The 25,519-nt window shown below is 32.8% G+C and overlaps 1 protein-coding gene across 1 annotated transcript; it reads left to right on the top strand.

The window, feature by feature from the left end:
• The first annotated feature begins 1,533 nt into the window (after nt 1-1,533).
• On the top strand, nt 1,534-17,195 carry LOC131045926 (cysteine-rich receptor-like protein kinase 10). The gene is made up of 8 exons (XM_059209796.1): nt 1,534-1,876; nt 2,335-2,452; nt 3,247-3,707; nt 3,803-3,927; nt 15,628-15,841; nt 15,933-16,164; nt 16,282-16,432; nt 16,881-17,195. Exons 1-8 carry the CDS (start codon nt 1,534-1,536, stop codon nt 17,193-17,195), a joined length of 1,959 nt encoding a protein of 652 aa, XP_059065779.1.
• Nucleotides 17,196-25,519: the final 8,324 nt, after the last annotated feature.

Genomic DNA, 25,519 nt, shown 5'->3' with positions numbered 1-25,519 from the left:
ACATGGGTGGAGCTGATAGAGTGGGGGGTTGAAGTAGAGTGGAAGAGGGCCATATTCTCAATATGGCTTGAGTTCCCAGTGTCATGCGAAGAGGAGGGGTCTCTTAGAGGTTTTTCAGAGGGTTTGGAGGCCAGTCTCATTGAACGGCAAGGAGTGTTGGCCTCGTCAGTGATTTCAATATCAGAATCAATCTCCTGGATTCTGACTTTCTTGGGGGTTTTAACATCTTCGGGGGGGCGCTTTTTACTTTTCTTGCTGCAAGAGCCAATTTCTAGTAGCCGAGGAGGGCTAGCATCAGGTTTATGACTTGTTATTTACTAGCCTATACATATTTAATAATATGTATAAAATTAATTCAAAGATAACTTTTTCATGTCTTATTTTACTTTAATGTGACAAATTGATTAAAAAATAAGTACGTGAAAAAAAAAATTTATAAACGTATTCTATATATATCATTAAATATATAAACTAATTTTAACATGAGCAAATTCTATTTTAGCTTGGGACCACTACCCTTTCTTTGGCTTAAAATTTTGAAAGAAAGACTGTATCATATAAATATATAATTAATCCTCCCAACACTTACACTTGGCTCACTTTCATCATTTCTGGTAAAAGGTCATGAGTAAAGCAACAAAGAAAAGCAAACAAAAAGAAAATCCATACTGCATTTGCTTCTTAATTAATTTATGCCTGAATTTATAGTTTTTGTCCTTTGGCTCCAAACAATGATATTCCTTACATCTTATGTTTTTTCTGTGGACAAAACGGTATTTCCTATATTCTATCAAGAATCCCTTTTTTAATTAAGAACTTAACAATATATTAACTTGAAATTTCGAAGTTTAAGTTTTAATATTGCTATTGATTAGAATTTATAAACATTTCAGATAGAGCAACGCAAGCAGTCTAAAATCACACTTGTTTATTGCCTGTCCTTAATCAAAATTCTGTTAAAAAGTTCTTATCAAAAGTCTGTTAAAAGTTCTTATCAGCCACTTTGTTAACTTGATTAAGAAACAATAGCTCAATGATAATAATTAATTTGGGTTGGTCTTCAAAGTATTTTTTTTATTATTTTGTTTAAAAAGAAATTTAATTGAAAGCTCTTTTTAATGAATAAGTATCTTTATTATTACACATTTTCAAATAAAAAAAAGTGATGCAAAGAGTCACATTTCAACGAATAAATATATAATTAGTACACATTTTCGAATAAAAAAGGTGGTGGAAAGAGTCATACCTGAAAAATTCAAAAGGAATAACAGCTCGAACCAAAAAAAAACAATCACAACAAGCCACAAGACCAAGAAAAGGTGGTGGAAAGAGTCACACCTCAAAAATTCAGAAGGAATAACAGCTTGAACCAAAAAAAACAATCACAACAAGCCACAAGAACAAGAACACTAAGAGAAGGAGATTTTCAATTATTCAAGTCTCAAAAAAGATTAAATTGGATCGATTTAGTTCAGTTTGATCCATGATGAGTGATGATCAAGCTCTGTACAACAGTATTGTTGATCATAGACAATGAAAATCCATGTGGGTCTCTGTCTCAGCTATATTTGTAGCTTGTTATTGTTGTTGGGTGTATTGGAAGTGTCCTGTGATCTTTGCTGCAGCCAAGATGGGTATTCTGAAACCTCTATTGTCTCTGGTGAATTTAATGTTCTCAATCAAAACAGAACTAAAGAACTCTTCAACAAGATTCTATCCAATACCTTGGAAGAGTGTGAAGGAAAGAGCTTTTATAACTTTGATTCATTTAGCAATGCATCCAATGCCTTCCCTGCTTTTGGAAGCACAGGATCATCAGATATAGCAAAGAGAGAAGTGGCAGCATTTTTGGCTAATGCCGCATTTCTAACTGGAGGTCATCAAATTAATTTATATATTTGAAAGTTTTTAGATTTAACTGTTTTTATCTTATCTGAATATGCTTCTGGATTTGATTGTGTGAGTTAAATTGCATCAACGTTTTGGATCACACTCTGTGATCATCAACAGGATGATAGTAGAAAGCACAAGGAGAAATTATGCAAAAAAACTCACACAATCAAATCCAGAAGCATATTCAAATAAACTAATGGATTGTGGAAATCTAATGGCATTGTGTTTATCTTTTTGAATTTACGTTTCAGATCACACTTCATGATCTATCATCAGAATAATAAACTATAAAACAGAAAATTGTAAAATAGAAAGACCTTGAGAACTCCTCTATTCTATTCTAAAAATGTTCTACTTAGATATATTGATCTATTTCAATAGTACATGCAGAGATTCCTCCTTTGCTTAGTCCTAAACTATGTGTTTGATTTTTTGGTACAGAGTTCTGCTATATCAATGCAATACACTCAGATTTAGATTACTGTGATGAGACCTACACCACCTATCCTTGCACTGAGGGAGAGAGTTACCGTGGGCGTGGTCCAATTCAATTAACTTGGTTAGTTTTACTTCTCTTTGATATCAACAACATCCTATGTTCTATACAACAAGGTGCTGAAGACATCCTTTTTGAACAAAGATACTAAATTTTCACAGTCTATGCTGATAAGAAGTGGTGTTTTTAGATTGAAGTGGTGTTTTTAGATTCAACTGTGATATCATACAATCGAATCCAGAAACAACATTGATTATGCTTTTTAAAATTTAAAATCTTTCTAATCAACAATTTATATGCAACACATAGATTGAACTTAACATTTAATATTTTCACTGAATTATTGCTCATTATTGATATATGCAACTGAGAATTTTAAACCCAGGAAAAACTATTCACAAGGTTTGTAAGGATAGAAGGCCGCCTACAAATAACATCCCTGAATTTGGATTGGCAGTAGCAATGAAAATTTTACAAGCCAAGTTAAAAACATTCAAATCGTTAAATTTAGATAAATTGATTGGATACTGAGATTTGCATATGATTTTTTTTTGTATACATGTTTTTTTCTGTTTTCTGATTTCCATGCCAATTTGCTCTGGCTCAATATTGCTCCCAGCAACTATTATTGTTCCATTTACTGAACAAAGAACAACAAATACTGGGCTACTTTTATATAGGATTCTCCACAGAAAATGTGATCCAATATACTTGGGTTCATTAATGGCTAACCCTAACACAAAATATACTGTATAGAATGTTGAGTAGAGAGCACTGGTTCAGAGTCAAATCAGTAGAGATTCAAAGGCTCCATTTCTTATAACATTGACTCAATTATTGCTTACCTTTGCATACAGGAACTTCAACTATGGAGCTGCAAGAGATTACTTCAACTTGGACTTGTTGGACAAACCTGAACTTGTGTCTACAAACTCCACAATCTCTTTCCAGACCGCTCTCTGGTTCTGGATGATAAATTCTGATTGTCACACTCATATTGTTTCTGGAGAAGGCTTCCTAGAAACTGTAAAAGAACTAGGCAATTCAGGAGGCAATTGCCCTGAAGATATTGCCTCCAGGGCTAAATACTACAAGACCTACTGTGAGCAACTTGGGGTAGATCCTGGACCAAATGTAGAATGTGACACAAAATCAAGCTCGCCAATTCCAAGTTCAGGGGAAGGCACAAGAAAACCCAAGAAACAAATGTCCAAGATTCTGGGAGAAATCATAGGGGGGGCAGCTCTCATATCTTGCTTGATTTTCTTTCTCTGGAGTTTGCACATTAGAGACCAAAGAAGACATACTGGAAATAGAGGTTTGGGTATTCATCTGAACAACTCAGGGATTATTGACTTCTTAGTTAGGTTTCTCATACATGCTTGATCTCACATTTTGAAATTGAAAACTTAGGTGTGGAGCAAATAAAACCTGCAACTGTTAGCTTCAATTACAGTTACAGAGTGATTGAAAAAGCAACCGAGAACTTTTCTGCTGCAAACAAGCTTGGAGGAGGGCGATTTGGTGAAGTTTATAAGGTAAACTGTAAGTCATTATGGCCATTTATATCTGGAGCATGTTTTTCCTGTTCCTTTCTTTAAATTTTCCCTAGAGTTGAAGTAGGACATTTCAAATAATACCAGAGAGTAGTAGTGCATATGAGAAGGTTAGAAAATATGAAATGTACTTTTATTAATGCTAAATGAGTAACAATATTACAGACTAGATAAATAATCTCAACCTTCCAAATAATAAAGGCTAAATAGTCTCCCCTCTATTTACCTAGCAAAAACGAATTGGTCTATTTCCCAATAATGAGGTGTGATTCCTATATAAAAGAGGAACCTTCCTCTATACACCTAGAAAAAAATAAAAATTGATATATCTAGTTGGACCTATAACTAGATGATTTGGATGATAAATTAGAAGGTGAGATAACAAATATCTAAATTGAAGGTAATAGACCAACAATTGAAATAAGAAACAATGATATGCAAATCATACACAAGAAGCATGGAAACTCCCTAAATTGCCTTATTAGAAGAGGAGGCAAGGAATTTATTATATAGAATCTCAAATTGTACATGGGCATTATTTCAAACCACCATATTTACCTATATCCCAACTATAATACTTATTGTAGTATGAAGACAAAAAAGGTGGAAAAAAAAGCCCAATGGGTTTATTGTTGTCATTCTCCCTCACAATGACCATTGGGAAGGATGCGAAGTAGATATTTAAGTGTCTAGAACCTTTTGTGAGCTAGAGGCTCTGTGAAAATGTCTACTATTTGATTTTTTGCACTTTTAAACACAATCCCTATCAATCTTTATTGAACCAATTCTCTATTGTAGTGATGTTGAATGTTAGTGGGCTTGGTCCTACCATGAAACATTGGATTCTTCAACATTTGTATAACACTATTGTTGTCATAATACAACAATGGGTTCATTCTATATAATGTAGTTCAAATATTCTAATAATCGACTCAACAATATTATTCGGCAAGATGCTAATGTTGTTACTTTATGCTCAAAGTCTACAATAGAAAGTGATGTAGTCAATTATTTCTTGGAATTCTAAGAAAATGTTGTAGAACCAAGACAAAAAGTGTAATTAGATATAGATTTTTCATCATCTCTACAAGCTACCCAATCTAAATGTATATAGTTAATCAATCTACTTTCTTCTAAATACTAAAATATGAGCTCATAATTCAATTTCACTCCATCTAAGATCCTAGATGGTAGTGAAGGAACCTTGAGCAAGACCTCGGAGGTAGGTGTATCCATAAACTCTTGACCAACCTTAACAATACTTATTAGGTGGAATTCTCCTTATTTGGTTAACTTACATGAATGAAGTATTGCAACTCCTTGAGGCACACTGATTATGTGTTTAATTTCTTTTTAGGCTTTCAGATTATTCCTAAATTTCATGCTATTTAATTTGTTTCAATAACTTGAGTATGAAATTTATACATTATCTTATAATTTCCTTGTTAATGTTGTGACATCATTGTAAGAAGATCCACCAACCAAGGAAGTCAAGTATGAATATAAAGGATACATCCACACCTACAAGATTTTCTCCCCATGGGTTGAAATTGGGGGCATAGAACTTGGACATGTCCACAAGTTCATCATAAGAGTCGACATGAAAGGAGAGAGGACACTTGAGGATCAAATCATGGCTCAAAGTGGATTGGTATAGGTAGTTGCATTCCTAGTAGTCCTTCCATTTCTAAAGTTGGTCCTAGCTCGTGTCAATCTTTATGATACCAAACAAAGGAAATCCTTTGGACCAACAAACCAAAATGTTCTAAACATCAACCCAAATTCCATTGAATAAGATTTTGGCCTACCTACCTATGTATAATATGACAAGGTAGACATGAAGGAGGCCCTGCACTTCTACAAAATCAATACCACTACAACATAAAGGTACATAAATGACAACTAGCTAGTTACTAAGAGAAAACTAGCCACCAAATGGTACTCCACAAGAGTGAATTCAAAGATGATTCTCACAATACTAGATCAATTATTGAACATGATAGATAGTAATATTAATGCTAAGGACTTATATCCTTGGATATTCTTCTTCATGTTGTCCGTCTTGGATGAAAATAGGATTGATTGGAAAACATTCCTTGGTGGTAACCCACATACACAATTGATAGAAGTGCAAGAAAACAACAAATTTTATATGACTTCTTATTTGGTCTTCCTAGTAGCAAAAAGGAAAACGTTCCTAGTCTACAAAAAGTAAGTAGAATACAACATGGTGGTATTGTGGTGTGTGATCATTATTCTCATTTTTTACTCAAAGGAAGATGAAAGAGTTATTACTAGGTTAATGATGCATTTGTCTTCTCGCTTATCATATACTTAAAAAATGATTATGCAAAGAGGTTGTCCATGGAGGCAACATAGCAATTGGGAAGAAGTTTGGGAACCTGGTTCATATAATTCAAAATATTCCCTTACATCAAAATTATGAGATTCCACAAAGCTCCATAAAAAATTACAAGATATATCAATGCTAAGGCTGGCCTATTAGAGATTTGTAGGTAGTTGGTGGAAGTCCAAAGAATGATTGTACGAAAGTATAAGGTAAGTTTCCACATGCATATATATTTATGGGTGAACACTTATTCTCTAGTACCCATCATGCTAAGGTAGCTAAAATGGATTTGGTAGCTAATATTCAAAATAGGTCTGAACCAATAAGCAAGGTTAGGCTCATGATTGCATCATTCTACAGACATGAGGTAGAACTAGAAAATTATTGGGTTGGTTGGTTAGCTAAGCATGAGGTATCATGTGTCTCTCCAACAACTAAAACAATTAAACATCAATGAAATCCCTAAGGAACTTAACCTGAGGATGGGAAGACACTAGACCCATCATACAACTAGGATAATGTATTAATTTAGCCTCTAGAAGGATTGATTAATGTAAACATGAGGATCCCTCTATTGAGGTTAGGAACCAAAAAGTCATGAAAATAATAAAGAAATGGATCAGTGGCCTATTTCTCAAGGATGGCATTAACTCTCTTAAGAATATTCGAAGGGAGTTTGTCACATCCAAAGAGTAAGGATATCTTCAAGAGATACTAAAGAAAAAGATTTAATAGAAGAGGGTGGCCAATAAAGAGACCTGAAACAAGATATCAAATAAGAAATATAAATTTCTAGTATATGAAGTCTAGGATGAAGATAAAGAAGGAATTGAAGATTCCTACCCTTGGTAAGAAAGAGATTGGGGGGTAGGTAAAAAATGCTAGCCCCTTAGGCCTTAATCCCTCCTACTCTAAGTGCAACTCCATCTCCATTTTTTTATACTAGTGTTATAATTCTAGAAGAGCAACTAGAAAGGGATGACATTTAGAAGTGGAGACACTAAATATTGTCAGGCGAAAGCACAACATTGTGTCGCACTTGAGGCCAACTAAATAGTTTCAGTCGAACGGGTTTCGATTCAAACTATTTCGGCCGAACCTATTTGGTGGCCGTGTGACACCCAATGGTGCATGTGTGGCGCCTAATGGCATAAAGCAGTTCGGCTGAAACAGGTTCAAGTTAAAACCATTTCGACCAAACCTATTTCAGTCAAACTGCTTTATTATATATTTCGTGAATTTCTTATCCCCTACCATTTAGTAGCTAGGTGCTTTAGTGGTTCGGTCGAAACTCGAAGATGGCTAAGTCTCCCATATTCCAGGTATGTATATTTTTCTTCCCCTTTTCTTTTGGTTTTGTTTTTGGTTTAAAAAATAAATATATTTTTTATTATGTACTTTTTTTTATGAATGTATATATGTTGTGTATATTTTTTTATTATACTTGGTTTATCAATCTTTTAGATCGATAAACAACATATTTTAAAAACATGACAAACTACAAACTAGACAAATTTTGAAAACATAACAAACTATAAACTAGACAAATTTTGAAAACACAACAAACTATAAACTAGACAAATTTTGAAAACACAACAAAACTATAAGACATTCCACTTAGAATTCGCCTTAGGTGCACAATTATCCAAATTATGTCTAAAAAATTATTTTCACTAATCATTAGAATTAAATATTTTTTAATCTGCTTCATAAAAAGAGAACCCCATGACAAAAAAATATGCATTTTCTGATTACCCTTACTATTAAACTGTAAAAAATTCTAATCAACACACACACACACGCACACACACACACATACACATGTATGTGTGTGTATATATGTGTTTATGTGTATGTGTATGTATGTGTGTGCATGTGTCATCTAATGTGGTAGCCAAATCACCATTTTCCCTGCAATTCTGAAACTTTCCACTTTTGCTGTATTTTTCTTTAGGCAAAATATATTTTTTTACAAAAATCTAAAAATACCCTTTTGTAGAATTCAAAGTCAGGAATCTAGACATAATTTTTTTAATGTTTTGATTAATTTTAATATGTTTTATTTTTTAAATATTGCAAGCTTAAGAAGCGGCTGATTTGAAATTAAAAAATATTAAGTGATATTAAAAAAATTACAAAATATATCTTTCACTATCTATGAGAGAATCTTCTCCAAAAGGGTATAATTTATTTTTTGATAATGATAAATTTAATTAAAAAAAGGTGATACCGAATGAAAACTATCAAATTCAACTATGTTGGACTTTAAAATGTTATTATGAGGAAAATGTACAAAATTTTAAATTCTCTTTTTTTTAGCACTGCATATATATGTCATATATTTGGAAAATTAAAATCAAGAAAAAATAAGTTTGTTTTCATTTTTTTGGTGATGTCGACTAGAACCCCTAATTTTAAGCATTTTTTAGCAATAAAAAATATATCTTTGAATATATATAAAAATATCAATTTTTTAAAACAAAAAAAATTAAAAATAACAGACATAAACTTGATTAATATTTCTACATATCATCAATTTACATCATTTAGAAATGTCACTTTTATGCGGTCAAAGTTAAATAGTTTTAGTTGTGTTGGCTACTTCTTTTATAAAAGTGTGACACGGGTTTGTGCTTTTACCCTGTTTTCAAATTGAGAATAATCCCCCTATTCATAAGGTACTCCTACTCAAATAAAGACTCCAACACCCTATTGTTCTTCCAAATTTATCTTTGCTAAGGAACTTATAGACACCAAAAATTAACATCCTTCTAATAATCAATTTTCTTCCATAATTAAATATTTTATTATTATTTAATCAACCTACTAACTACCCCCTTTCTCCACATTAATTAAATAATATTACATTATTTAATTAATTATCATTTAATCTATAATTAATTGATTTTTAATCAATTAATTATTCATACCCTTTTCTTCTAAAGTCCTTTTATAATTAAATAATCTTTATTATTTGATTTTCTAATTATTTCCTCCATGGTTGAATAAATAAGTGCATTTATCCTACCATTTCCCCTTTCATCCATCAATCTGGTAAAAAGGTGAATATTTGTTTACTATTACCCTTCCCTTGCTCATGAAATTAAATAATTTTATTATTTAAATCCATTTTCCCACTCACCTTCCTATCTCTCTCCACTTTCTGGCAACCTTCACCGTGTGTCCTTTCTCTTCCAACCACCGCTACTTACTTCCTAGTTCCTTTCACTAAATTCTTCACCCTCTCCCTGTCTTAGGTAAAGTTTCTCCTATGTGATCTAAACAGTCCATCTCTTCTATGTTCAATTCAAACTCAACCATTGATCATATTCCCTCCATGTCTATAAATTTGAATCTATGCCTCCCTTTTTGTGTTAACCACCATACTTGAGCTTTCCTTTTACCTTGTTTTGTGCTTGCAGAGGGCAACTCTACCAAAATTTTGAAGGAGACTTGGGAACTATGGAGATCTTCAAGAGAGATTTTGATTCATGCTTTTATGTTTGATGTTATTACTGCTTTCATTTCTATGATTTTCTTGTTCATTGCATGTGTTTGATGATATCACTTTGTTTGCATTGTAGTTCATAGAGATATCGTAGTTGTTTGGATCATAGTATGTTGAATACTTGAGTTTTATGCTTTCATCTCCCTTATCACATTCTTCAGAGGTTCATAGTTTAGATTAGATGTTAGCTTAAATTCGACGATTTGGTGGTTATCCTAGGATGATCTTAACGTGGCAAATTTCTAGTTTATAGAACTTTTTCCCAAAAAATAATATTCCTCCTTAAAAAACTACAAATCCTTCTCCAATCCCACACAAGTTCCTCAAAGAATTTTGACTCCTCCAATCCCAAGTCCTCCTCAAAGAAAACCTACTCCTCAACCTTTTGGCAAGGAAAAGAATACAATAGATAACTCAAATTTGCTAGTATTGTTAGAAAAAAAAAATTAAGAAAAGGAAGATAAGCTATAAGTTAGTGATAGGAGTGTAGACAATGAAATAATTCCCCTTTGATTATTCTCCTAATTCATAATTTATTAGTTTCCATTTATCATTTATTAAGCCACTCTATTCATTTAAATAATATTTCATTGTTAATTGTGAGTTAAATCCTATTTTCAAACAATTTCTATTTTCTATTTTCATTTCTTAGACTTCTTCATTTAGAAACTTATTCTTCTTCCTAAATTAACTCTTCTTCATTTTATCTAAACATATTCTTCTTTCCTAAATTAACTCTTCTTCATTTTAGAAACATATTCTTCTTTCGTTAATTAAATTTTCTTCAAACTAGAAACATAATCTTCTTCCTAAATTAACTCTTTTTCAAATTAGAAACTTCTTCTTTCTTTAGTCAACTCAATTTACAAATGGAAACTTTATGTGCATTTAGCCATCAAATAAATGAATAATTTAATATTATCTCTTCATGACTCAAAATTAAAAAATTTCTATTTTTAGTCAAGTTAATGCCTCTTATTCTTTAGTTAACTAAGGTATTCATTCTTATCTTCATTTCCCAAGTCTATAACTACATCATTTCCTTCATCATTTCAATCATATACAATCAATAGGAAAATCCACTTGGACAAATGTATTACACATTATGCTACAAAAATCAAGCACCCAGATATCTAGGAAAAACACATCAAGTCTTTTATTTAGGTTTGCAATAGATTTGATCGGTTAAGATGGTAATTTGATTTCAGTTTAAGCTTTTAATTTAATTTTATTTTTTTCTTATTTACATTTTGATTAGGTTGTTGTGGTGGAATTGCTTAAGGATCAACCAAAACCTAAGAGAAATGAATTTCTCTACTATCTCTATTAATGTGCAAGCAACTAGGATTGGAGATATAGTTGTCCCTCTTAAGTGACAAATAATTAAGACTCCTACAACCAAAGGATTACCAACTTAAAAAAAAATCAATTTGGGGCACCAAAATATAAGGGAGAGAAGTTAAAAACACTCAAAGAAATAGTTTCCACCATCTTGAGAAGGATGGACATACTACATAAGAGATAAAAACTTAAGATGGTGAATTGTTTGCATATTTTAATACTTCATGGGCCCCATATATTCAAATGCACTAGCTTCAATAGACCTTGCTAAATTAGACAAAGGAGTCATGAAGGATACATTGGGAGGAATTGTTCATGTGATAGGAAGTTGGAGGGATACTTCAGAATTTCAAGGAAGAAGATTCATCAAAGATGCAATCAAGTGTTACCATCTTATCAATGGCATGAATCTAATACATTGGGTAATTTCTTAAAAAATAGTTGGGAGAGAAATCATCAGCTTTGGGAGAGAAATCATCAACTTGAGGATCACTTTCCTATGCTCCAAAATTTGTCTAGCATGCTATTTTGAAGCATAGGAAATTTTTCCCGAGTCTAGCATGCTATTTTGGAACATAGGAAAGTTGAACTCTTCTATTTCCACAATGATAGAATTTTTTTTTATCTCATTCTTGCTAATGAACTTCTCCTAACAATATTAGTAGCATGAGGAAAGTTGAAACATACTAGGTGATTTTTTATTTATTTATTCAATCATATTATTCTTTGTTATTTGAGGTCTAGAATAAAGTAACTCCATAAATTTGGAAGGGGTACTCAATTGTAATTTTGTAAGGCCTTTGTGGTCAATAAAGCCAAGTTTTGAAATACAATAATTTAAAATTTTGGTTCCTTGCATACTTTAAAATGTAGGTTTTTTTTTTGTGTGATTCTATTAGATCTACAAGAGAACGTAAAAGACATTGTAAAGGGTTGAAAACTTAAAATAGAAAGCTAGTGAAGGATACAATATAAGTAGTAAATTTTGTAATTGTAATTCATACAAATTAAATTATGTTGTAATATAACAAATTTAAAAACATATGAGAAGGATGGAATGTGTTATGATATTTCTTGGAAATAATTGTAAAAATAAAATGTATAGCATACCAGTTCAAGGGGGTAACCAAGATTTAGATAATGACATATGAATTGAATAATAAATGATAAGATGGTATGGAAAAGAGTTCTCATCCTTATTTGTAGGCTTAACTACATAGGAGCATACCCCTTCATTCAAATTAAGAGGGATTAGTGTATTAAGTAATATTTATGTTAGGGTTAAGCATGCGCCACAATTTCTTATCCATATTATACTTAGGAATATATAATATATACTTAAGAATATATCATATTAAGATAATATTAGTAAATACTCACGCTATATAGGTACACTCTAGATAGAGTAGAGCTTTGCAATCACAATGTAACAATCAACAAAAGAAGAATGCATAAGAAACATTTTAGTAGTCAAAGTTTGGTCTAAATAGAAAAATAAAATTCTCGCTCATGCCAAATAATTTCTTACCTTAATAAATATTAAAATAAAGATATAATTATTTAAATCATGTCATATTTAGGATTAGAGCACCTTTCTTCATATATAAAATGTAAGGACCCGTTTTATTTTGCACCACCTAAAACTGAGGAAAGAATTCCACAACACATGAAACAAGGATACATTTCATTACAGAAAATTGTTTTACCCACATGTAAAATCTTTCGGTGAGGGTTTATATAAGTTTGCAAAGGATTTTTCATTAAAATTAATGTCCAAAAGAAGCCATCAAGATGGGTACAACCCTAATAAACCAAATCAAGGGACTAGTAAAAGTACAAAACTATGTCACATTTTAGGCCAACTTATCAGTGCAAATGAAATTAAGTATTTCTAACTAAAAATCAATTTTAGTCAAGCATATGGTCTATATAAATTCATAATATCTAACTTATATATGGGCCACAAATTTTCCAAGTGGAAGCATCTACTAAATGTATATTTTATACCATTCAGGGTCCAATTACCAAAAAAAAAATGAAAAACTTGATGTTTCAACAACTCCTACTCTTATAAATAAATAAAAATTTAAATACAAAAATACGTTTTGTAAATCTATAAGTGAATTTTGAATAACATATATCATTTAATATTTTAATTATTTGAAATTTTTTATATTTTATTTTTATTGAAAGTAGGTCATCAACACTAAAAAATAAGGTTGATTATCTTGTCAAGAAAAATTTATTTAAAATGTTTGAAAAAAAATATGATATAGTAGAGAAAAGGATCTATATTATTATGAGATAACTTTTTTCTATTTTGGATAAATAATTAAGACAAAAGGTGGTGCCAAATGGAAAGAGTTATATTTTAGTACACAACTTTTCAAATCTCTATAAAAATATGTATTAATTAAAAATAGTGAAAAATATATACATGCACTAAAGTTTCAAGTTATCAATACAGACAAAAAATTGAAGAAAAAAAGAATCTAAAATTTACTATATAAATTGTGACACCTCGTGTAACTTCATTTTCAACATTTTATCAGCAACTAAATGTTTGTGTCTACTATATAAAAAGCTATATTCAAATAATTTTCTAATTTTTTAAAAAAATTAAAAACATAAAATACACTAAAAAATATAAATTTTATTAGTTTACATCATTTCAAAATTCAAAAAATATGTGTCAATTTCTATTGATTCAATTTAAAAAGTTCAATCAACGTTATCCATTTCCTTTATAAAAGTGTGACACAGCTTTGTGCTTTTGCTCCAGACCTTTTTGAAGTTGAGAATCATACCTACCAAGAATAAACATTCATTAATTTGATGGTAGAAATGTAGTTCCATGGATGAGCCTCATAGAACAACAATTTAAACTTCCAAATAATGCCATGGTTGACATAGCCTTACAATATTTTGAATTAGGACCTTACCAATGGTATAGATGGAAGATGAGTGATAGACAAGGACAAATATTTAGTTGGCAAGAATTTTGTATCAAGGATTCTCCTACTAGCATGTAGGTTTAGGGAAAAGTCTAAAACATCAAGAAAGAATAAGAAACTCAAGACAAAGTAAACGTGAAGACCTCTAACTTGAGAAGAACCAACTTAAGGAAATAAAAGAAAACAAGAGGAAAGCAAGGGACACGTCCTCATTTCTCAAGAAAAGTGGGGCATGTGTGCAAGACACAACAATATGTGATGATGAAATAACAACATCAAATGGATAGGTCATTTCTCATAGGTTTGTGATGACCAAATGATGTTGTTATGTCATCACTAATACAAAGTTCCAACACCTTGAACTTTGCCATGTCACAATTGAGATGATGAAATTATCATTTTCTCTCCCTCTACAAATAAATGTTACCCAACTCTACCAACAAAGCAAATTACTAACAATCATATAGCTCAAGGAGATCAATTCTAAGCTTGCTTTCATTGGATTAATATCGGAGATAAAGTGTCCACTTAATTCCTACAATTGCTTTGATCTTGACACTTTTCTTAGAAAATCAAATATATTATAGAAGGTTACCAAGTTCGTTTTGAATTTTCTAATATTATCTAGGATTTTATCTATCACTATCAACAAGTTTTTCATGCACAATTACCTTCAATAGAAGTTGAACAATTGGCCCAAAATACCTACGAGAGTTACCAAAATTTGTGGAGATTCTCTTTATAATATGCAAAGGTAGAAATACTATATTATTTTGAGATCTATTGTGGACACTTTTCTCTTTCCAATGTGATGTTACAATTACAAAGTGGGGCAATGCAAACATTCACAATGACATTGGGGCAATGCACCTCATACTATTACTCGTGTTTCACTTTCTCGTACTAGTCAAGATGCGTTACTATGACCATAGCCATTGCTCTACACATGACCCTTGTGGTTTGTAGGGTTTCCCCTATCACCAACATTGTTATTGACCTCCATTGCCATGTGACCAGTCTTCTACCTCCTAGCGCAATCATAGACATCTCGGTTCGCCTAATAATGAAAAATTCCCCTACTTGGACATTGCTATTTCTCCAATTCTTGTAACTCTTATTCAAAAGAAGAAGAAAAAAATCATAACATTACATGATAGGAGCCCATTTCAAATAATTAGAATCTCTTGAATGATTGCGGTTCACACCCTATTAAGAATCATCCTCAAATCCTCTTCCTTTTCCTACACTTATAGCTTTGGCTGCTTGACAATATAAACTTTTTTGATACATTCTTATTGCTTCTTAATTCTATATGATACCATTCCACCCATATAATATAATTAATGAATTATATTTTTTAATATTCAATATGAAATATTAACACTATTCATCAATAAAAAGAAGAAAAAAAAAGAGAAAGAGCACCTAAATAAATGAGGCCAATGGACATTATTGCTGTCTAAAAAAAACACGGTTGTAAGGTGCTTTACAAATGCTCTGCAAATTAATCAGTGGTATTTTGTTTGCAGGGGACACTTTCTGATGGCGAGAAGATAGTTGTCAAAAAGCTCCTTGCAGCTCAATCAACACGAGCAATGGAAGAATTCGACACAGAAGTCGAGAATGTTTGCGGCTTTCTTCACAAAAACCTTGTTCGTTTGCTTGGATGTTGCAGTGAGGAGCATGAAAGATATCTTATATATGAATTTATGCCAAACATGAGTCTTGACAAGCATTTGTTTGGTAACTGAATTGAATCAATCCAATTTCAATTTGAATTTCAAGCTGCAAGATTATAAACTATAAGATAGTCTGATACTCTTTATATAAACAGAGAACAATGGAAAATGCCTCAGTTGGGCAGAACGTTTCGAAATAATAACAGGAATTGCACGGGGTCTCACATATTTGCATGAAGATTCTAATGCTCAGATTGTACACACAGACATCAAAACTTCCAACATCCTTCTGGACAAAAATCTCCAACCTAAAATAGCAAATTTTGGGTTAGCAAATCTCTTCCAAAAACATGAAAGTCCTCTTACAGGGAGGGATCACGGAAGCATGTAATCAATTTTCTTCATTATTGCCAGGAACTAATTTATTGAAACATTTAGTATTAGAGAAAATATCAATACCCATATCATATATTTTTAGTCTAATAATGGTTCGTTAAAACACAGGGGATATACTGCTCCAGAATATGCTGTACATGGTCAATTAACGCAGAAAGCAGATGTTTACAGTTATGGCATAGTTGTTCTGGAGATCATAAGTGGTAAGAAGTGCAACAATACAGGATACCCAGCACCTATGGAGCTTCTGTCACAATGGGTATGTATGTTTCTTAGATATAAGCTTCATTCAAATCTATTTGGTAGTTAAATCGTAATATCTATGACTCATAGATTTTTGGATTAAATTGTGTAAAAAAATTTCATCAGAGTTTCAAATGATACTGTATGATCCATCATCAAAATAAAATGTATAGAGAACAGAGTCTTTCAGATCATACTGCACAATCCATCATCAGAATAAAATGTATGGAGAGAATTATTCTGATGATGGATCATGCAGTATGATCCTAAATGTGATATGAAAAATTTTGCACAGAGTTTAATCCAGAAATCTACTACATATCTTCATGAACTGTAGAAACTACATGACTTTAATCTGTATGTCATTTTGTACCAATAATGGATTAATAAAATTCTTAATTTTGTTTCAATCGGTATCAGTACTGTACTATAAGGTGATGTTAATATATAGTTGATTGATGCAGGCCTGGAGTTTATATGAAAGAAATGAAAGCATCAGTATTGCTGATCCAAGACTGCAGTTAGGGACTCTGTCTCCCAATGAACATTCACAGATTTTAATAGCAATACACATTGCTCTTCTTTGCATTCAAGCAACTTCAATTCAGAGGCCATCAATGTGTAATGTTCTGTCAATGTTGTCAAATGATATGGAGATTGTAGATGTACCCACTCAACCTGCATTATTGGATTTTCAGAACAAATTAGCTGCCTCAAGTTCTGAACCTTCACCCATAACCTCCCATTCCTCAATCACTTTCCCTCTCTTTGCACGCTAGTAAGTAGAGGAATGTTATATTCAAGGGATGTTTGCAGTGTGCACAGTGTATCATTACCTGTAATATGAATTTCATAGATTTAGCTGTGATGTTTTGAAGTCTGTGATGCATTCACCTATCCTAGCAATACTCAGTGCTACATTTCATGTGATTTTTGTAAATATATATGCTTAGACACCCATCCAAACTGTGAAAAAATAAACTGCATAGTGTCCATGGCTTGAGCTTCAGGATTCAATGCAAAGCATAGGAGATGTAGATTTCGTTCGAAGGTTGAATTATTGGATTTTTTTCTTTCTATGTAATAGTTTAAGCTGCTAAATTAGCAACCTCAAAACTTTGAGTTTGCTTTTCTGTTAAACTGGACCCTTTTCTAGGAGTTCTGTAATTTTGGTCAGAAGTAACAAGGAAGACCTTTTCAGTTTGTCATCCTCTTCTATTCACTGTACATATTATTTGATATGTTAGTTGATTTATTTTAACTTTTTATATGAGATCTGTAGATGGTTATATTGTGGTTTTAGATTTATGTGTTAGATTGTTGATCTAATGAATTATGATATGTTATAGTTTATTTAATTAAATATCAATTATAATATTGATTTAGGTATTGATTTTTATTATTTTATAAAAGTGATTCTTGAAAGGGTTTAAATCTTTTTATAACAAATATAAGATAGATAGTAAAACCTTATTTATAATAAATGAGAAAAACAAATCACAAAGAAATAGAGACAGGATGTTTTTACTATGGTAAGTAAGAAAATAGGATCATAAGTCCAATACAAGTGCAGCCAAAAGGGCAAAGCAAAAATAGCCTTAAACAAGCCAAAAATTAATATCATATTGACAAAAAGGCCATAATTTAGACAAAGCAAGATAAAACAACAAGAAATAAAAACAACCTAGGAAATAAGAGAACCCCAGTCATCACATATAATGAAACTTATACATACCACCCTCACTTTTCGCCTACTTCTTCAAATCCTAACCATGAAGGTTAGAAGGGTAGTAATAAACCTATGCATTATCTCGACACTGAATTTCATCATAACCTTCATATTGTTCTATATCTCATCCAACTTGGCTTTTCGGTCCTCCACCTCTTTCACCATTTGGGAATAAGATATTGTATTCAATATCCTAAGCATTAGTGTTATCAATCACAATGTAATGGGTAGAGTGAGAAGTGTTAAGGGAGTCCCCCATCCCCATTTGGGGAGTCTCAAGAATACCCTTCGTCTCACTCAGGAACACCCTTCAACTCATAATCCATGTTTGGGACATTCATCTCATTAAAAGATTGTTACCTTTGTATAAGAGAGGAGAGGGCTCGTTCTAATTACTCCAACAAGGAGAAATGCAGAGAATTCAGAATCCAAAAGCGATGCCAATAAGCTCTATAAATTATGAAGTAAAATGGATAATCATCAAGTTTTTTCCTTTGAGAAATGGAGAACACGATGACAACCTTATGAAAATCCATATGAAATTTGAAATGAAAAAGTAAAATAGTTGGAAAAGAAAGGAGGGTTAAGCATGAACAACAATGTCGTCTTGGAAAAGAAAGGAGGGTTAAGCATAAAATCTTGCTGCCGTTGCGACGATGTCGTCTGCCCTAAGGCCGTCTGCGACTGCTGCTGTCGTCGCCGCTGCCCTAAGGACGTCTGCTGCTGCAACCCTTAGATCGGCTGGTGATGTCGTCCAGTCCCCCGTTTCCCCTGGTGCGGCTGGTGAGCCTAGTGTTGTGTATGGGAGCTCTATAGGGGTTTCGAATGGTGATACGGTGCTTCCAATGCCCTCTGCTGTTGATCGGGGTATTCGTAGCTTGGGGCTTGTGGCTGTTTCTATTTGCAAACCTCTGGTTTTCAAGGTGTCTATTGATACTAACCTGGAGATCATCCACACTTCCTCTGTGTTTGAAGCTCATGGTCTGATCAGTAGGTTTCGGGGTTTTTGGCCAAGCCTTCCTCAACTGCACACTTGGATTTCCCAATGCTGGGAACCGATCATAAAAGGCTCAGTTAACATTTTTCCCTCAGCCAAGGGTTTTTTCATTGCTAAATTTGAATATGCAGAGGACACATCGAAAATCTCAGGGATTAATCCTTTCAGCTAGGAGGGCAAATATGTTTTGATGGTTAAACCCTAGTTCTCAAGCTTCAATCCATCTACTGATTCATTTAATGAGATTCCTATTTGGGTTAGGCTCCCCAACCTTCCCCTTCATCTTTGGACGGATTCTCTGCTAGAGGAAGTGGGGGAGGCTTTAGGCGAATTCCTAATGATTGATAAGGAATCTTACCAAATTTATCATTCTACTTATGCTCGTATTTTGGTTAACATTGATGTCTCTAAAGGGCTTCCAGCTGAGTTAGAGATTGAATCTTCCTTGGGATCTTGGGTCCAACCACTCGACTTTGAAGGTATCCCCTTTAGATGTCGAAAGTGCTTCCAAACTGGACATGTTGTTGTAGGGTGTGAAACAGATAAAAAGAAAAAAAGATCTGCTTCTTGGTGGAAAGGTGCATCCTCTGAACACTATTTTGTTAAAAAGAAAAGCTTCTCCCAGGTGGTGGCACAGGTTCCTCAGACTGAGGGTATGCCTCTTGTTTCTAGTGTTGCCTTGCCTCAGGAATGTGTGGATGCCTGTGGTGGCATCCCGAGTGATCGTTTGAAAAATGATGGATCTTCTTCTTCGATGGATGACCCTCCCGCATCTCAGATTGTTGTTGGAACTTCTACTGTCTCTGCCTCTCTGGATGCTGGCTCTGTTCCTCCTGATGATGGGAGGTCCCCTATTCTGGACCCATCCTCTTGGCAAAAGGCTGCTGCTAGGGTTGAGGAGGGATGGATTACTGTTAAAAGTAAAAAATCTAAATTGTCCCAGTTCTCTTTTGATATGACCCTTCGATCCCATAAGGGTAGGTCAAATTCTTGATCCTTCCTGGTTGGGTTAGGGCTGCTGGTTTTTTGCAGCCTGTTGGTTTTTGGTGGGGGTTAATGTTGTTCCCCTTCTTTTGATTGGTTGGGCCAAATCTCTTTTGTGTTCTGTTTCTTTGAGTGGTCTTTCAAGTTTATCTTTCGGTTTGGGTTGCAGGTCCCTCTAAAACCTGTCTTGTATAGGGTTTCTGGTCCCTTTAAAACTTGTTTTTACTTAATCAAAAACAATACCACCAACTCAAGAAGTTAAGAATATACATCTTTCATGGATGTTGAGAAGTCTTTGTTGTCTTAAAAAATGTTTCCTTTAAGAAAGATCTAGACATATAGAATAGATAGTGTCTCTAAAAACTTGCAAGCTCAAAAGAAAGAATAAAAATGGACAACACAATCCAAAATAATGCAAACTCGCAATCATTGATGAATTGTAGCAATATTGTAGCTCTAGATTCACACAAGAATGTTGTAGTAAATTTATAAATTTTAGAAAGCTCCCAAAGAGAGCCTTACTCTGACTAGACTAGAATGTCAAAAGCATCTAGTAGTTTAATGCTTGTAAAGAAGGAAGGAGAATCCTAGTAGTCACTAAGGTGGCTATTTTTACTCGGGGAGTTAAGGAAAATCGGTTGCACAATCAATAAAACTTGTTCAAAGAGGCTTTATGAAGTAAATGAAGTTGAAATATTAACTCATCCATTATATTGAATCAATAGGGTCATACTATCATGAGGCAATTGCACAATTGGAAAATTCTCAACAAGCATAATAACATAAAGGTAGAATAAAATGACCATAAGAAGCAAGTTTAAACACAACAAATCTAGACATACAAAATATAGAAATTGTTTGCGGTTAGATTAGTGAAAAGGGTCATGGACAATATTAATGATCCCTAAGAAAATGCTATGAGAATGAAAACTAAGATGAGGATAATTTGTAATGGCAGAAGAGTAGGGTATGTAATTTTGGCCAATACATGCTTTCTCTTTCACTTTTGTAATGTATTGCTATGCCAAAATATTATTAAAATTTGTATAGATTGTAATTAGTATCAAATCTTAGTTTTGAGTTTTGATATAAATATTGTTAAGAGAATTTCCTTTTCAGATAGAATGCAATTCAAAATATATAAGGAATATGCAACAATGTGAAAATGGGTAAATGTGGGAAGAGATAGTATGAAGAACGTGTTGTGTACTTAGAGAAAGTATTATTAATTATGAAGGAGAGCATGTTTCAAATGAAAAGTTTGGTTAGAATATGAATTTGAATAGAAAAGTTTGGTTTATCTTGGTACCATTTTTGAAACAATGTGATTCATATAAGCCAAGAAAAATTGAGAGTATCATGCATTAGACCAAGCCTACAACTGTCACTAAAAGAAGGCGGTTTGTGGGGACAAATCAATACCTAAGAAATTTGTTAAGTCATTTTCTTATGTAGTGTCAAATTAATTGTAATAATAGGGCACAAAAAGGAGCTTCATATGAAGTAATATGCAACAAAAAAAAGCCTTTGATGAGTTGAATATAATAATCAATGCACTTGTGTTGGTTCTTCCAAATTTGCAACAACTATTTGAGGTGGGGACAAATGCTAGTCACTAAAATGTAGGAGTTTTCAATTTACAATGTACATCTATGTGATATCATTCAAATATGTTTTATGAATCCATTCTTCAATGTTGCACCTATGACAAGGATCTTTATGTAGTGATGCAAGCAATAAAGAAATGGAGACATTGTTTTTTGGGCAAAGAGACCATCACTTACATGGATCGCCAACCATTATAATATTTGTAAGCACAATTGATACTTTAGCAAGCATGTTAAGGCCACCATTGTTGACATGTGCAAGTGCCTTATCTCTTTTAAAACACTTTGCTTGAAAATTTTATGTGAAAGAGAATGAGCATGACAATTAACAAATTAAGGTAAGAAAGATAAATTTGTTCCTAAGACGATTGTTAAGTAAAAGATGGTTTGCTCTTCAAGTTAGGCTAATTACGTGTTCCAAAAAAGAGCATATTAGTCTTATTGAGGCAAGCTCCCATCTCTTAGGTGGCAAGGCACTTTGGGGTAACTAAAACACCATGTTCAATTTTTAGCAATTTCATTAGTCATATATGCAAAGTGACGTTAAATCTATTAAGTCGTGTGATGTTAGGAAAATAATTAATTGAAAATTAGGTTTGTATCAATCACTTCCAATCTCATCACCACCATGGGAAAGTATATTGTTAGATTTTGTAGGTAGTTTGTACATGAAAAGAAAACATGACTAACTCTCCATAGTTAATAGGTTCGAGAAGATATATCTTAGCCCCATGTGAAAAGACATAAATTGTTATGGATGTAGTTGAAAATTTATTTTCAAACATGTGGACACACTTTGGTTTGCCCCAATAGCATCATATTGGATTTAGATTTGAGGTTCTTTTATAAATTTTGGTGCACTAAATGGGAAAAATGGATATGTAATTGAAAAGTACATAAATCAAGGTAGTAAATAGGCCATTGGTTCAAATTTTTTGATGCTACAATGTGAAGCATCCTACAAAATGGAATGAATCTTGTGTGTATTCGACATAGACCAAAATTTTGGACAAATTTTTAATATTTAAAAAGTGTTATGGCCTTTTATCTCCAAGCCCAATTGATGTTGTGGTGAGAATCACAAGAAAGAAAAGAAATTATTGACTCAAGTTGAGAAAGCTATGAAATTCATAGGCCATATCTAGCAAATGCATCTTCAAGTGCAAGAAAAATTAAAAGCAAGTAAAAAAAGGTACAAGTGAACAAATGATAGACTCCACAAAGGTATAAGTTTGGTTGTGCTTGGATAAAGATAGACTCCACGAAGCAACTTAAAAGATTAAACCTTTGCTATATGGACCCTTTGTTATTATTAGAAAGAATGCCTTTCAACTTGGTTCGCCACTATACGTGTAAAAGCATATGTTCGTTTGAGCCCTCCATGTTGTATAACAATAGTTTTACCTTCAATATAAGATCTTGCATAATTTGTTGGATGAAATATGGTTGTTTAGTTTAAAGTTTAGCAACATACAACCAAGACAAAATGGTATACTCTAAAGAGTATGTTGAAAAAAAATTGCATCTAGTTTACAAGGAAATGTTTTCCCCTAGCAATATCATCAATTTGCTCCAAAACAAGTAGAAGGTTGGAATGTGGAGTTTCAACTATCCATTTAACTTCTTACCATTCGTTTCCATACTAGAAACCTAATGGAACATGAAAGAGTTTATAGCAACCAGATTTGGACATTATATAAGAGATGGCTCTTATTTGTCATCATTGAGTAGTCTCTTTTAGTTGCATAAACTTTCTACAATACCTATACAAGCTCTTGTATATGAATACATGAAATGTGTGCCTTGCTTGGTCATGATTTGACTTGTTCACATTTTTATCTATATGTACTAAGCATAAATATCTTAAAAACATATATTTAAAAGACATTGAGAGATACCTACCAATGTTGAGTCCATATTGACATTCTTAAATGCAATAGGGGAAGAGTACCAATAGTCTTCATAATTCCAATAACCACTATCTTATTGTCATAGTGACTCCCCAATAGCTGTCATAGTGAAAACACCATTAATAAATCTGCTTTTTACCAATACCCGATCATTTTTTGTAATTTTTTGTTCATAATTGGCCCATTTGTGCACCACTATTGGAACATTTGTGCAAAACTTTTGAGACATTTGTCCACAAGTATTGGCGATTTTGAGTGGACGGTTACTAGAACATCTTTAGTTAGGTATCAAGCAACACTTTCAAATAACTGATTCCACGACATGCATCGTTACTACCTAGAAGCACAAATATCTATAAAATCATTAAACTTTATTACACTCCAACACCTTGGTGAGCTAGGAATCAACTTCTTCAGAATCAGCCGATATATGATTCCACATAATATAGGAATTATTACCTTTCCATTGTTTAGAATTTTCTCGAGGACAAACTTCTTGTCTCAATCATTGTCATGTCATCTATTGATTTATGTTTTTATGTCCTACACCAACCTAGATCTGAGAACGCCAAGAATCATAACAAACTAACAAATCATGCGTGTGAGAGTATTTGTGAGAAACATTTGTCAATGAGCCGTTTGGATATTTTACAAATTATAACCAACTTCACATTCTTACCCCTATTGAAGCTGCTCAAACACTAACCATTTTTCAACTACTTCCGATTTACTTGCACACCACTCCTAACATCGACTATTATTAACGCAGCGGTCTATATCTAACTCCGATTTTTATGCTCTTGTCATGATGTATTTAATGCAACGCGTGTATGTTTAGTGGATAAATAACTAATGATGCCGACAATTCATGTTGAAAGGGGTGTTTTTGGTTAGCCACACAGAGCATCCGTTGTCAATGAGCTGTTTCAGAATATCTTTGCTCAGTTAAAAGATTATAACCAACTCCAAACTCAAAATTCTTTAAGATAGAATTCAATCCTTCTTCCGCTTTTAGAAGTTGCTCAAACAAACTACTACTTTTTTCCAACGAAGTTGTGCACATTCCTACTAACATCACCTAGATACCTGCAGCTCTCGGAACCTTTGCTCAGACTTGCTGCCTCCTAGATTTTCAAATTCAACCATTCAGGTGTTGCTAAAACAAATTGCTGGTTTTTTGTGGCAATGAGGGCGCACACCCCCTTCTAACATCAGCTAATAATGCATCGATTAATATCAACTGTTCAAATTTAGTCAGTATATCATACCAAATAAACCACCTCACAAAAGCCCTTCTCACCCCACTCACTAAAAACGAACATCAAAAATTGTTCTCATAAAACAATTCTCAGGCAGTCTCTTGACTGTTTCTTATCCTTGTAAAATTTCTCTTTGCATCTGTAAGTTCTCTCTTGCTGCTAATCTCTTGTAATCTGATTTATCTATGTAATTTGATTTTCTTCATCCATTCGAATAAAAAACATCAAAAACTGTCCTCATAGCAAATAATGCATACAAGTGGAATACCACACTAAAAAGATAAACATGTTATATAGCAACGAAAGACCATCCGAATAATTCAAAAAGATTTTGTTCTTGTAACTGATTTGTTCAATATAAATAAATTAAAAAATCAAAGACTTCAGCAAAGCAACGTACAGCTGATATTTTCACGTAGTAATTAATGGCAGCACCTCCACATCAGACATCTCAAAAAAATGGCAGAAAAGTCCAGCTAAAAGATAAAACTATCATGCAAATCAGCTAACGAACAAAATAAAAGGAAGGTACAGCAATCGAATAAGGTCAAAAGCAATACATTCATATCCTATAATAACCCAAAAGAACCCATCTCTATCAATCCATTCAAATAAGA

This window comes from Cryptomeria japonica, chromosome 8 (assembly GCF_030272615.1).
Source record: "Cryptomeria japonica chromosome 8, Sugi_1.0, whole genome shotgun sequence".
In the NCBI taxonomy this organism is placed as follows: Eukaryota; Viridiplantae; Streptophyta; class Pinopsida; order Cupressales; family Cupressaceae; genus Cryptomeria; species Cryptomeria japonica.
This window is presented reverse-complemented; position numbering and strand designations above follow the sequence as displayed.

Excerpts from the sequence above, each read along its gene's own strand:
- LOC131045926 (XM_059209796.1), top strand. The coding sequence starts at position 1,534 with ATGAAAATCCATGTGGGTCTCTGTCTCAGCTATATTTGTAGCTTGTTA. Across the intron at positions 1,877-2,334 it reads TGCCGCATTTCTAACTGGAG|AGTTCTGCTATATCAATGCA; the intron begins GTCATCAAATTA and ends TTTTTGGTACAG. Across the intron at positions 2,453-3,246 it reads GGTCCAATTCAATTAACTTG|GAACTTCAACTATGGAGCTG; the intron begins GTTAGTTTTACT and ends CTTTGCATACAG.